This window comes from Ammodytes marinus, assembly GCF_949987685.1.
Source record: "Ammodytes marinus genome assembly, chromosome: 9".
Classification (NCBI taxonomy): Eukaryota; Metazoa; Chordata; class Actinopteri; order Uranoscopiformes; family Ammodytidae; genus Ammodytes; species Ammodytes marinus.
This window is the reverse complement of record NC_137213.1, coordinates 30938787-30951286: the sequence shown is the minus strand read 5'-3', so window position 1 is coordinate 30951286 and position 12500 is coordinate 30938787. Positions and strand designations below refer to the sequence as shown.

General features: G+C 39.6%; 2 protein-coding genes across 2 annotated transcripts in view; one reads left to right on the top strand and one right to left on the bottom strand.

Annotated features, from left to right (window-relative positions):
- Positions 1–3611, top strand: part of LOC307255475 (protein EFR3 homolog A-like) — a gene marked incomplete at its 5' end in the record, with an annotated part of 65354 nt that extends 61743 nt beyond the window's left edge. The window contains one exon of the mRNA XM_080034159.1: positions 1886–3611. Coding sequence (XP_079890285.1) covers positions 1886–1991 — 106 coding nt within the window. The 3' untranslated portion in view covers positions 1992–3611. The remainder of the gene's footprint in view (positions 1–1885) is intronic.
- The window catches only part of LOC307255753 (zinc-binding protein A33-like), a 128418-nt gene that overhangs the window by 63434 nt on the left and 52484 nt on the right, over positions 1–12500 (bottom strand). The window lies entirely within an intron of this gene.

Below are 12500 nucleotides of genomic sequence, written 5' to 3'. Positions count from 1 at the left end.
TGACTCTAGGCAAGACACACTTGTCTTTGTACTCCTCATCTGGTTGCCGCTCCACACTCTTAACACCATCTGAACCAAATAAATGTATTTTGGTCTCATCAGACCACATGACATGGATGCAGTAATCCATGTCCGTAGTCTGTTTGTCTTCAGCAAACTTTTTGTGGGGTTTCTTGTGCATCATCTTTAGAATAGGCTTCCTTCTGGGATGACAGCCATGCAGACCAGTATGATGCAGAGTGCGGCGTATGGTCTGAGCACTGACAGGTTGACCCCCCACCCCTTCAAGCCCTGCAGCAATGCTGGCAGCACTCATACGTCTATTTTCCAAAGGCAACCTCTGTGTACGACGCTGACCATGTGCACTCAACCTTCGTAAACTGGGCCGCAGGGTGGTATTGCAACATGATAACGACCCCAAACACACCTCCAAGACGACCACTGCCTTGCTAAAAAAGCTGAGGGTAAAGGTTATGGCCTGGCCAAGCATGTCTCCAGACCTAAACCCTATTGAGCATCTGTGGGGCATCCTCAAACGGAAGGTGGAGGAGCGCAAGGTCTTTAATATCCACCAGCTCTGTGATGCTGTCATAAATGGGTGGAAGAGGGTTCCAGTTGCAACCTGTGAAGCTCTAGTGAACTACATGCCCAAGAGGGTTAAGGCAGTGCTGGAAAATAATGGTGGCCACACAAAATATTTACACTTTGGGCCCAATTTGTAAATTTTTTCTAAGGGGTGTACTCACTTTTGTTGCCAGCAGTTTAGACATTAATGGCTGTGTGTCTAGTTATTTTGAGGGGACAGTAAATTTACACTGTTATACAAGCTGTACACTGACTACTTTACATTGTATCAAAGTGTCATTTATTCAGTGTTGTCCCATGGAAAGATATAAAGAAAAATGTGAAGAAATGTGAGGGGTTGTACTCACTTTTGTGAGATACTGTATATGAGACCCTTTCTAAGGGAAAAATAAATAATTCAAAAAAAAATGTTCAGCTATTATGCACTAAATTAAATGTACTTATGGATATTATAATTACTTTCTACAAAATCTGCTAGGAAATAAAACCCAAAATTCTACACACTGCAGGTTTAAACTTTTCAAAACTTTATTGATAGTTTTATTACAGGATTTTTTTTATTTTTAATTTTTTAATAAATAATCCTTGTGGCCCATCATCTCATAATCCGTCTATGAACCATATATTTTTTTCTTTTCGCCAGGAGCAGGCACAAACATGCACAAGCATTATTTATTATTAAAGAAAATAAAGTGGGGGGGGCCTAGATCTTGAAATGGGCCCCCAGAACGTTAAGGCCACCCCTGACTAAGGACGTCTAAAGTACTGCAAACTGCAAACATAATAAACATTTGACCTCTCTCTCTCTCTCTCTCTCTCTCTCTCTCTCTCTCTCTCTCTCTCTCTCTCTGTCTCTCTCTCTCTCTCTCTCTCTCTCTCTCTCTCTCTCTCTCTCTGTCTCTCTCTCTCTCTCTCTCTCTCTCTCTCTCTCTCAATTCAATTCAATTCAATTCAATTCAATTCAAATTGGCTTTATTGGCATGAAAGTTACAGTATTTTACAATATTGCCAAAGCACATCATCAAATTAATAAGTAAAAATATTCAACATATAACAACATAACATACAGATGATTACAACAAAACAGAATTAAATGAGACCTGGTGTATTATGTCCTAATGTTGTGGCAAGCCGAAATAAACTGTCTCTCTCTTTCTCTCTCTCCCCCTCTCTCCCACACACACACACACACACACACACACACTCACACACACACACACACACACACACACACACACACACACACACACACACACACACACACACACACACACACACACACACACACACACACACACAGGCCTCCCCCCAGCCCGTCCGGAGTCGTTTCTATCTCAGCGGGCCACACACAGCACCAGTCCGTCCCCGTCTACGAGATGAAGTTTCCTGATCTGTGTGTCTACTGAACACACACACACACACACACACACACAATCAATCATTAACACACACACACACACACACACACACACACACACACACAATTGCTATGGAAGAACAACTACAATCACAACCTGCACTCCGATTCGCACAAGGGTGTCAAGAGATTCCAGAAACACAAAATGCAGCGAAACAATTCTGCTTATAATTCATTTCAAATAATGTTTTTTACACACACACACACACACACACACACAGAGACACACACACACACATGCACACACACACACACACACACACACACACACACACACACACACGCTACTACCACTATTCCAATCTCTTTTCAATGACCTGAATTTGCTGCATTTTGTCCTATTCTAACTTCACTGAAAAAAACTAAATGAAAAAAAAAAATTCAGTCACCTAGAACAAGAGCTCAGATGAACACAATCGTTTTTTCTGAGATTTTTAATTGTCGTTATGAAAAACGAGTTTTAGACTAATCTGCCCACTCTGTACATACGCTGTAGACTTAACACTTAACGCTCAATTAAAGCTGGGGTATGTGATGTCTGATTGGTCAAAAGTTAACATGAGCTGTACACTTTGACCAATCAGAGCGAGGCGTTTCGATTCTCTGTTCTTATTGGCTGTTGGGACTGTCCATTCACTTTGGCACCGACGTTGTTGGTGTAGTAGAGCGTGTCAGGGAGGGACCATAGGGGAGGGACCAAAGAGAACAAGTGGAGCGGTTGAGGTATTTGGATTCAAATCTCTATCCCAACTGCTATTTTCTCCCCAAATCCTCCACCCCAGATTTAACACGTATAGGAAACGGCTAAAATACACTCTTTAATGCTTAATATCTGAAGCTAGTTTTGACTGTAATTCTGCTATTTTAGAGAAATGTTGTCTAAATCAAATGTCTAGTCACATACATACAGCTCCGGAGAAAAAAAAAATGAAGAGACCAGTCTGGATTTTTCTTCAATCTTCATCTCTACATTACTTAATGTAAATGCTCTTTAATGACAATATTTTTTTGGGGAGGAATTTGGTGGAAATGTTGTCAGTAGTTTGTAGAATAAAACCAAAATGTTCATTCTACTCAAACATATGCCTATACATAGTAAAACGAGAGACACTGAATATTTGGAGTGGTCTCTTTCAGTGTGTGTTAATTCTAGCGCCCCCCTTTGGGACAAAAGCGGTAATGTTTTTACTACGCCAGCTGTTGTTCCTGGGTGAGCGTATATAGCCATGACAAAGGCATTCAGAAAAACTATATAAAAATAGCACTCTTTTGCACTGATGGTCTCGTTTTTGCTGTGTCATGTAATTTATGATCATCAGAGGGAAAATTAGACTGTTTCAGAAATATTTAAAAGTTCCTCATAGCTACTTTTACATTGTCAAAGTAATTGAAAGCAATTCTTCAATTTTAAAACACTGCTGAAAAGACTTATAGCCAGGTACAAATATCTTGCTCATGTTGGTGATGGTGTGTGGTGCGTTATAAAGCTCTTAAAAGTGTGAAAATAATCAGAGTTAAATGTGATTTCTGATTGGTCAAAGTTAACATGAGCTGTACACTTTGACCAATCAGAGCGAGGCTACGATGATTCTCTGTTCTTATTGGCTGTTGGGACTGTCCATTGACTTTGGCACCGACGTTGTTGGTGTAGAGCGTGTCAGGGAGGGACCATAGGGGAGGGACCAAAGAGAACAAGTGGAGCGGTGGAGGTATTTGGATTCAAATCTCTATCCCAACTGCTATTTTCTCCCCAAATCCTCCACCCCAACTTTAAGTAAAGGTATCTCTGTCTAAACATGTACAGTTTGCTAAATGGTTTTGGACTTCAATTGTAAGATTTCATACAGTCGAGACAATTTTTCTTAAAGCTGAGGTACAACAATCAGTCGGTGAGTTGAATTTTTCGACAGTCTTTACAAAGGCCCATTTTGTCAACAGAAAAAGCTCAAGGCGTTTTTTTGTAAAGATATCGTTTAAACAGTGTGTGTGTGTGTGTGTGTGTGTGTGTGTGTGTGTGTGTGTGTGTGTGTGTGTGTGTGTGTGTGTGTGTGTGTGTGTGTGTGTGTGTGTGTGTGTGTGTGTGTGTGTGTGTGTGTGTGTGTGTGTGTGTGTGTGTGTGTGTGTGTGTGTGTGTGTGTGTGTGTGTGTGTGTGTGGCTCTAGCTGTGATGTGTAATAACAACAGATTTCCGCTGGTCTGGGATCAGTGAAGTGCGACGTATCTCTCTCTGCCTGCTGCCACGGTCTGAAATGAGCAGCTGTGAAGAGACACACACACAGAGAGACGGAGAGACACACACAGAGAGACACACACACACAGACGGAGAGACACACACACAGAGAGAGAGACACACACACACACACACACACACACACACACGGAGAGACACACACAGAGAGAAAAACACACACACACAGACGGAGAGACACACACAGAGAGAGAGAGAGAGAGACACACACACACACTCACACACACTCACACACTGAGTTACACACAGGCACACACACACTCACATACACACACACACGCTGACACACACACAGACACTCTCACACACACAGACATACACGCTGACACACACGCTGACACACACACACACACACTGCGGCTTTAGTCAAGGTTAAACGTTCTCACCTTCACAAAGATGGCTACGTCATTTCATTTTTTTTTTAATCGCACAAAAACTCGACACATTGCACTAACACACACACACACACTCACACACACACACACACACACACACACTCACACATACACACACACACACACACACACACACACACACACACACACACACACTGACACACACACACACACACACACACAAACAGAACAAATACTAGTTTTATTTTTCGTTTATTTGAGAGTGAAACCTCAGTTCTATGAGTCGAATAGATTGTGTTGAAGACTTGTTTTGTTAAGAATTAAGAATCGTACACACACTCACACACACAGACACACACGCATACAGACATTCATAAAGACACACACACACACACACACACACACACACAGACTCACACACACACACTAACACACGCATACAGACATTCATACAAACACACACACACACACACACATACAGACATTCACGCACACACACGCATACAGACATTCATACAGACACACACACACGCATACAGACACACACACACACACACACACACACACACACACACACACACACACACACACACACACACACACAGATTGTGGATAAGGCTTGTTTAGTCGTGGATTTAGACTCGTTCCTTTTGCACTTTTCTCTTTAGAATTGAACAGAATGAAATGGCGAACGAAAGAGACATGAGATGGAAACACACACACACACACACACAATCATTAACACACACACACACACACACACACATAAACACATACACAAACACCAATTAACACGCATGCACACACAGACATACAGACACACACACACACACACACACGCGCACACACACACACACACACACACACACACACACACACACACACACACACACACACACACACACACACACACACACAATTGCTATGGAAAACGGAATGCGGAAGAAACTGTTTTAGGTCGTTGGCAAGTTACTACATTATAATATATTATAATTAAATATATTAATGTATTTAATTATAATACATTAATATTATATAAATGGTACTATGCCTTTTTTTGGGCATTGAACATTGAACGATGATATGATTTTGGTGGTTACTGCAAGGTGTTTGTGTCTGGTTGGGTGGAATATGGCGGCGGCTTTTATGTCCGTGTTTGTGTAAGTTTAAGATGGTTTTTGAAGGTTAAAGTTAAAGGCACTTAAAGACCTACTTCACTGGTGGAAATATGAAGGTGTATTGAACTCTGAGATCCTATGTAATATAAATGTGCAAACAGTTTAGAAATCGGTTCATCCTAGCCTGAGAAAAGGCAGAAAGAGTGTTTTATGGTCTCACTGTCTAACCCTTCTTGTGACATCACAGTAAGGGTCAGGATTAACAGGACAGCTGGGTCAAGGGAAGACTGAGGGAAGACTGAGGGAAGAAAAACCTCATTCATTATATTATAATAGTGATTTTATAACGCCGGTTCTGTATGGGTGAAGTATTCCTTTAAGACCTAGGTGTGTTACTAAACGAGAAAGCTTTATAACACGAGCTACGATTTGAAATCACCAACATGAGCCTGATACATTTCTACTTTGGCACTTTTGATAATTTTGTCTTTTTAAGCTAAAATACTTCTGACCACATTCACACCTGTTCATAAAACACACACTCTCTATCTGTACAGTATATGTTATAGTGTCTGTAGGTCTCATCTCGAGCGGTGAAAATTGGGGCATTAATTAGGCACGTTTCACCCTCATTTTGAATAAAATGTTGGGTTATTTTAGTGTTAAAAAAAGTTAAAATTTCCCAAAATTGTAGCGCAGGAAAACAGACGTGTTTGAGATACAAACGGTAAAAATTCATGGTATTTAAATAAGCACATCTCACTGTATAAAATAGTTTAGTTTCACACTTTTAAGTCACAGTTTGTATATTTGAGTCGCGAAAAAAAACGTCAAAGTTCCCAAAGAAGTAGCGTAGGAATGTAGGCGGACAGACGTGTTTGTTTAATTGCAAACGGTGAAAACACACGGTATGAAATAAGCACATTTCACTTTATAAATAGTCTAATTTCACATCAAATTTTGGTTATTTTAGTCGCAAAAAACGTAAAAATTTCCCCCCAAAAAAGTAGCCTAGGAACCAAGACAAAAAGACGTGTGTGTGTGTTTAAACGCAAATTGCGAAAAGCGTTTTTTAAAAGAGTAGCCTCAAAGGAAAAATGTATAATCAGTTTGATATTTTTAACATGTACTCCATATAGACAAACCATTCTCTATCAATAAGCCTCACTATTCAGCTCTGGAAATAATCAAGAGACCAGTCTGGATTTTTCCTTCAATCTTCATCTCTACATTACTTAATAGAAAATGCTCTTTATTGACAATATTTTTTGGGGGGGGAATTTGGTAGAAATGTTGCCAGTAGTTTATAGAATAAAACCAAAATGTTCATTCTACTCAAACATATGTCTATAAATTAGTAAAACGAGAGACACTGAATATATTTGGAGTGGTCTCTTGATTTTTTCCAGAGCTGTGTATTTTCACATGTATACTCCATATAGACAAACCATTCTCTATCAATAGGCCTACATACATGTTGCCTGATGCATTTTCTATTTTGCATATCCGTGCTGTGTAACGTCTTAGCTTTAAATGCGTATGACTTAAAGACCTACTTCACCGGTTGGAATATGAAGGTGTATTGAACTCGGAGATCCTATTTAGTATAAATGTGCAAAAAAAAATTAAATTGGATCATCTTAGCCTGAGAAAAGGCAGAAAGAGTGTTTTATGGTCTCACTGTCTAACCCTACAGTTTCCTTCTTGTGACATCACAGTAAGGGTTAGGATTAACAGGACAGCTGGGCCAAGGGAAGACTGAGGGAAGAAAAACCTCATTCATTATATTATAATAGTGATTTTATAATGATAGAACGCCGCTTCCGTATGGGTGAAGTATTCCTTTAAGTTTCATAGAAGCATAGCGTAGTTCTACTAAAAAATGCATTTTGTGAACTAACTGCATGACATCTTAAAATCACTGAAAAAAATAATATGCTGAAAAAAATAACCATCTAAATCACAAATTAATTCATGAATTGAATCGTAAAATCATATTGTTCTTAAAAAAAATTTGCCAGCGTTTCACTGATTTAAAGGTGCTCCAAGGAACTTTCAGTGTGTGTTCATTCTAGCGCCCCCCTTTGGATAAAAGCGGTAGTGTTTTTACCCACGCCAGCTGTTGTTCCTGGGTGAGCGTATTACCCATGACAAAGGCATTATGAAAAACTATATAAAAATAGCATTCTCTGCACTGATGGTCTCGTTTGATGTTACATGTAATTTATGATCATCAGAGGAAACATGAGACTGTTTCAGAAATATTTAAAAAGTTCCTCGTAGCACCTTTAAAATTTGGAGAAAAGTCAGATTTTAACATATTTTGACGAGTAGTTTGTATTAGATGTGCCTGGGATAGATACATACACGACCACTTGCTATGTGAATGTGTCACTATAGCCGTATATATATATAAATATATCATATATTTTTGTACATTTTATGCATCGCGTGAATTAACGGTTCGATTGTTGCCAGGTAGAGATATAGAGAAACGGGGAGATTGTTATTCATGTTAATCACACAACATTGCTGATTCCTTTTTGATTTTCATTTTCAAGTAACTATTTACGATACGGGTTCATCAACTAACTGTTAGGTACTGCTTAGTAAACGCATACAGCATTCTCTCTTTTTTTTTTTTTTTTTTTTTTTTTTTTTGTTGCCATTTTTATGCTTTATTGATAGTGTAGAGACAGAGTTGAAATGGGGGCAGAGAGGGGAGTGACATGCAGAGAATGACCGCGGGCTGGAATCGAACCCGGGTCTGCTGCTGGCCAAGGCCCATGGGGGGGGGGGGGGGGGGGGGGGGGGGGGGGGGGGACGCCCTACCAACTGAGCTAAGGGCGCCCCCCAAACATTCTCTCTTCTGATTGGATATCAGGTTGTGGGATACTTGAAAAGTTTACCTGCCGATTAACTGCAGATTGTGTATTAGACAGTACAGAGTTGAAATGGGGAGAGAGAGAGAGAGAGAGAGAGAGACAGAGAGAGAGGGGGGATGACCTGCAGTAAAAGTTCACGTGTCAGATTTGAACCCGCGACCACTGCAACGAAGGCCAGAGCCAATATGGTACACGCTCTATCCACTACACCACCGGAGCACCCCTGAAACTAAACATTAATTAACAGTTAATCAAAGTACCCTTATTGTACATTTTTACCGATTTTTTTTCAAATTATTATTATTATTTGTTTGAGTTGTTTACGATTATGAAGTTGTCGGTTCAGGGTTTCAATGGGAAAGTGCAGTTGTTATCAGCAAGGGAGACATGCTCTCAGTTATAAGAATGTCTCTGTTTATTGTAGAATTAACATTTTTATCATTTCAAAATATGCTGAAAAATGAACACAGTATTCAATCTATAGTCAGTTGATCTATAGTCTAGTAGTCATTGTTTGTTTGGGATACGGTACAGAAGTTAAGTTAAGTTAAGTTAAGTTATCTTTATTTGTCAGTTGTACACGAGGCATATTGAAATTTGTCTTTTCGCATATCCCCTCTCAAGTTACCACACTTCGGAGGGGGTCAGAGCGCAGGGTCAGCCGCAGCACAGCGCCCCTGGAGCAGTTTTGGGGTTAAGTGTCTTGCTCAAGGACACAATGGTAGAGATGGTGGGCACCGTAGACACAATACCAGCCTCTGCTAGTTTTACGACTCACACCCTCCTGTCCGGTGCCGGGGATCGAACCAGCGACCTCATGGTTACTGGTCGGCCACCTTTTCCTCTAGGCCATCCTACCACCCCAGAAGCGGAGGGTTAATCGGTGCAATCTGCTAGTTTTTAGCATTAAAAAAAAATATATGTTTCGTGCAGAAGTTGCAGTTTTTGCTCAAATCAATTGGTCAACATTCTTCTTCGGAATTTTCAAAAAAATCTAAGAGATTAAAAATGTTTTAAATTATAGAAAGACTATAAACTGATCTCTGGACAGTCTAAAGCTTTAGAGATAGAGTATATTTAATAGAGTTATATCTAGGGAGGATGACCACATATTCAAAAGGAATGCTTAATAAATGCCACTATAAGATATGACATTGGCTGAGTTGGAAAAGCCCTACTAACGTCCTACTCATACTAAAAGCCCTACTAACGTCCTACTCATTCTAAAAGCCCTACTAACGTCCTACTCATACTAAAAGCCCTACTAACGTTCTACTCATACTAAAACCCCTACTAACGTCCTACTCATTCTAAAAGCCCTACTAACGTCCTACTCATTCTAAAAGCCCTACTAACGTCCTACTCGTACTAAAAGCCCTACTAACGTCCTACTCATACTAAAACCCCTACTAACGTCCTACTCATACTAAAGTTCACGTCAATTTGAGTATGTTGTGGGTTTTGTATGCGAGTTTGTGTAGGCGAGAAATGCCCGGATGAGCACTTACTTCCGGGAAAATTTTGTGTATGGATCGATAAGTTAATTTTCCTATACTCAACCGCCCCACAATGCATTGCGTCTTTTCAAACGACACAGAAGTTTTTTTTTTTTAGACTTACTGCTTCTGTATACTTCAGTGTAAACGGTCCGACGAACCTCGCATACACAATGGATGGTTAAGTAGACAGTGTGTAGTATATACATGTTGAGTATGTAGGAGGCAGGACGTTAGTAGGGCTTTTAGTATGTAGTATATACATGTTGAGTATGTAGGAGGGAGGACGTTAGTAGGGCTTTTAGTATGTAGTATATACATGTTGAGTATGTAGGAGGGAGGACGTTAGTAGGGCTTTTAGTATGTAGTATATACATGTTGAGTATGTAGGAGGGAGGACGTTAGTAGGGCTTTTAGTATGTAGTATATACATGTTGAGTATGTAGGAGGGAGGACGTTAGTAGGGCTTTTAGTATGTAGTATATATATGTTGAGTATGTAGGAGGGAGGACGTCAGTAGGGCTTTTAGCATGTAGTATATACATGTTGAGTATGTAGGAGGGAGGACGTTAGAAGGGCTTTTAGTATGTAGTATATACATGTTGAGTATGTAGGAGGGAGGACGTTAGTAGGGCTTTTAGTATGTAGTATATACATGTTAAGTATGTAGGAGGGAGGACGTTAGTAGGGCTTTTAGTATGTAGTATATACATGTTGAGTATGTAGGAGGGAGGACGTTAGTAGGGCTTTTCCGAACACGGCTATTGATTGTTGCACTTTGATCAATATGTATAGGGTACTAAAGCAAAAATGGATCGGCACAAGATATTGTTGGGAACGAAAATTGATCGTTAGAGGTATTTCATTTTACAAGTGTTCAGATTGTGAAATGTTGTATTCATGAACAGCTGTGTGAAACTGTTAAAAAGCGTCCGTCTTGACTGGCGATAAAAGCTATAATGCGTAACTTTTTCTTATGAATTAATTGATGGTTAGATGTTACATTCAAGCCATCGCCCCAAACGAGTTGACACAAAGTTGATTAAGCCTATTATCAGCTCCCTACAAAACTCTCTGTATTTCTCAGTGTGGCAGCGTTTACAAACTGGTGCCCCCCCCCCCCCTTCCCCCCTCCCCTGACACTGGTGCAGGAGCTCAGAAAAATCCCCAAGAAGAGCCTCAAAGAAATGTTTCAGTTGTTGATTCTACTGCTGAGAAAAAAAACCTGGACGTACAGCAGAAGGTATAAAACCCATGTGCCATCACTGAAGACTTTACCTCATGTAGATGGCGATGCACCGACAGACAGTGTTGTTGTAATTCAGAATTCCTCATGGGATGGGGGCGGCATAAGTTACGCAATATAGCTTTACAGTCAATTTCAAATCTTAAAATCAAGATAATTATTCACTAAATGAGGTGAAAACGTTTCAAGACAGAAGTTTTTTCACAGTTTTTCACCAGTGGAATTCTGCTGGAAAAAAAAATGAACAACAGTAATAAAAAAAATAAGATGAGTTATCTGGTGACGCTTTTCTTATGTTTGTGATGCGATCGTCTGTGTCTCTGTGCCAGTTTTTAGAATATATACAAAAACAAACTAATGTCACGTCTGTGTGTGTGGCCTTTCTACAGCAGACAGACTTATCTTTAAGGTTTTTTCAAAGCTTGGCTATTATTGTTTCACACTTTCTGAGGATGTAAACCACTAGACAACGTCGAGGTTTTGCTCCTGCTATACGATCAAGGAATTAGATTTTAGTTCTGGGTGATTCCACATGTGCAAAAGTTAAAATTGTGTCTTGGGTGAAAGGGAGATTGAGTTGATAAACATATAATCAATCAATCAATCAATCACTCCCTTCCTTAATAAAAGGTGCTTAGAGGAACTTTCAGTGTGTGTTCATTCTAGCGCTCCCCCTTTGGACAAAAGCGGTAGTGTTTTTACAACACCAGCTGTTGTTCCTGGGTGAGCGTATACCCATGACAAAGGCATTAAGAAAAACTATATAAAAATAGCATTCTTTGCACTGATGGTCTGGTTTGCTGTTACATGTAATTTATGATCATCAGAGGAAAAATTAGACTGTTTCAGAAATATTTAAAAGTTCCTCGTAGCAACTTTAATCTTAAGATTTGAGTAGCTTAAACATAATTTTTTTTATATTTTTTGCTTAAAAAATGTCAAAAAATTAGACAAATTATCAAAATATTTACGCAGCACATCAGGATAAACTTTCATCTTTGATAAACAGTCAAATGTATTTCTATAGCACATTTAAAAACACCATCAGATGAAAACACATGAAACATATACATGAGAAAGTAAGAATATGTGGAATCAGCAGTAAAATCATTTTCCTTTGTCCAGGGCAGCAGCAGAGCCTTGGTGCGT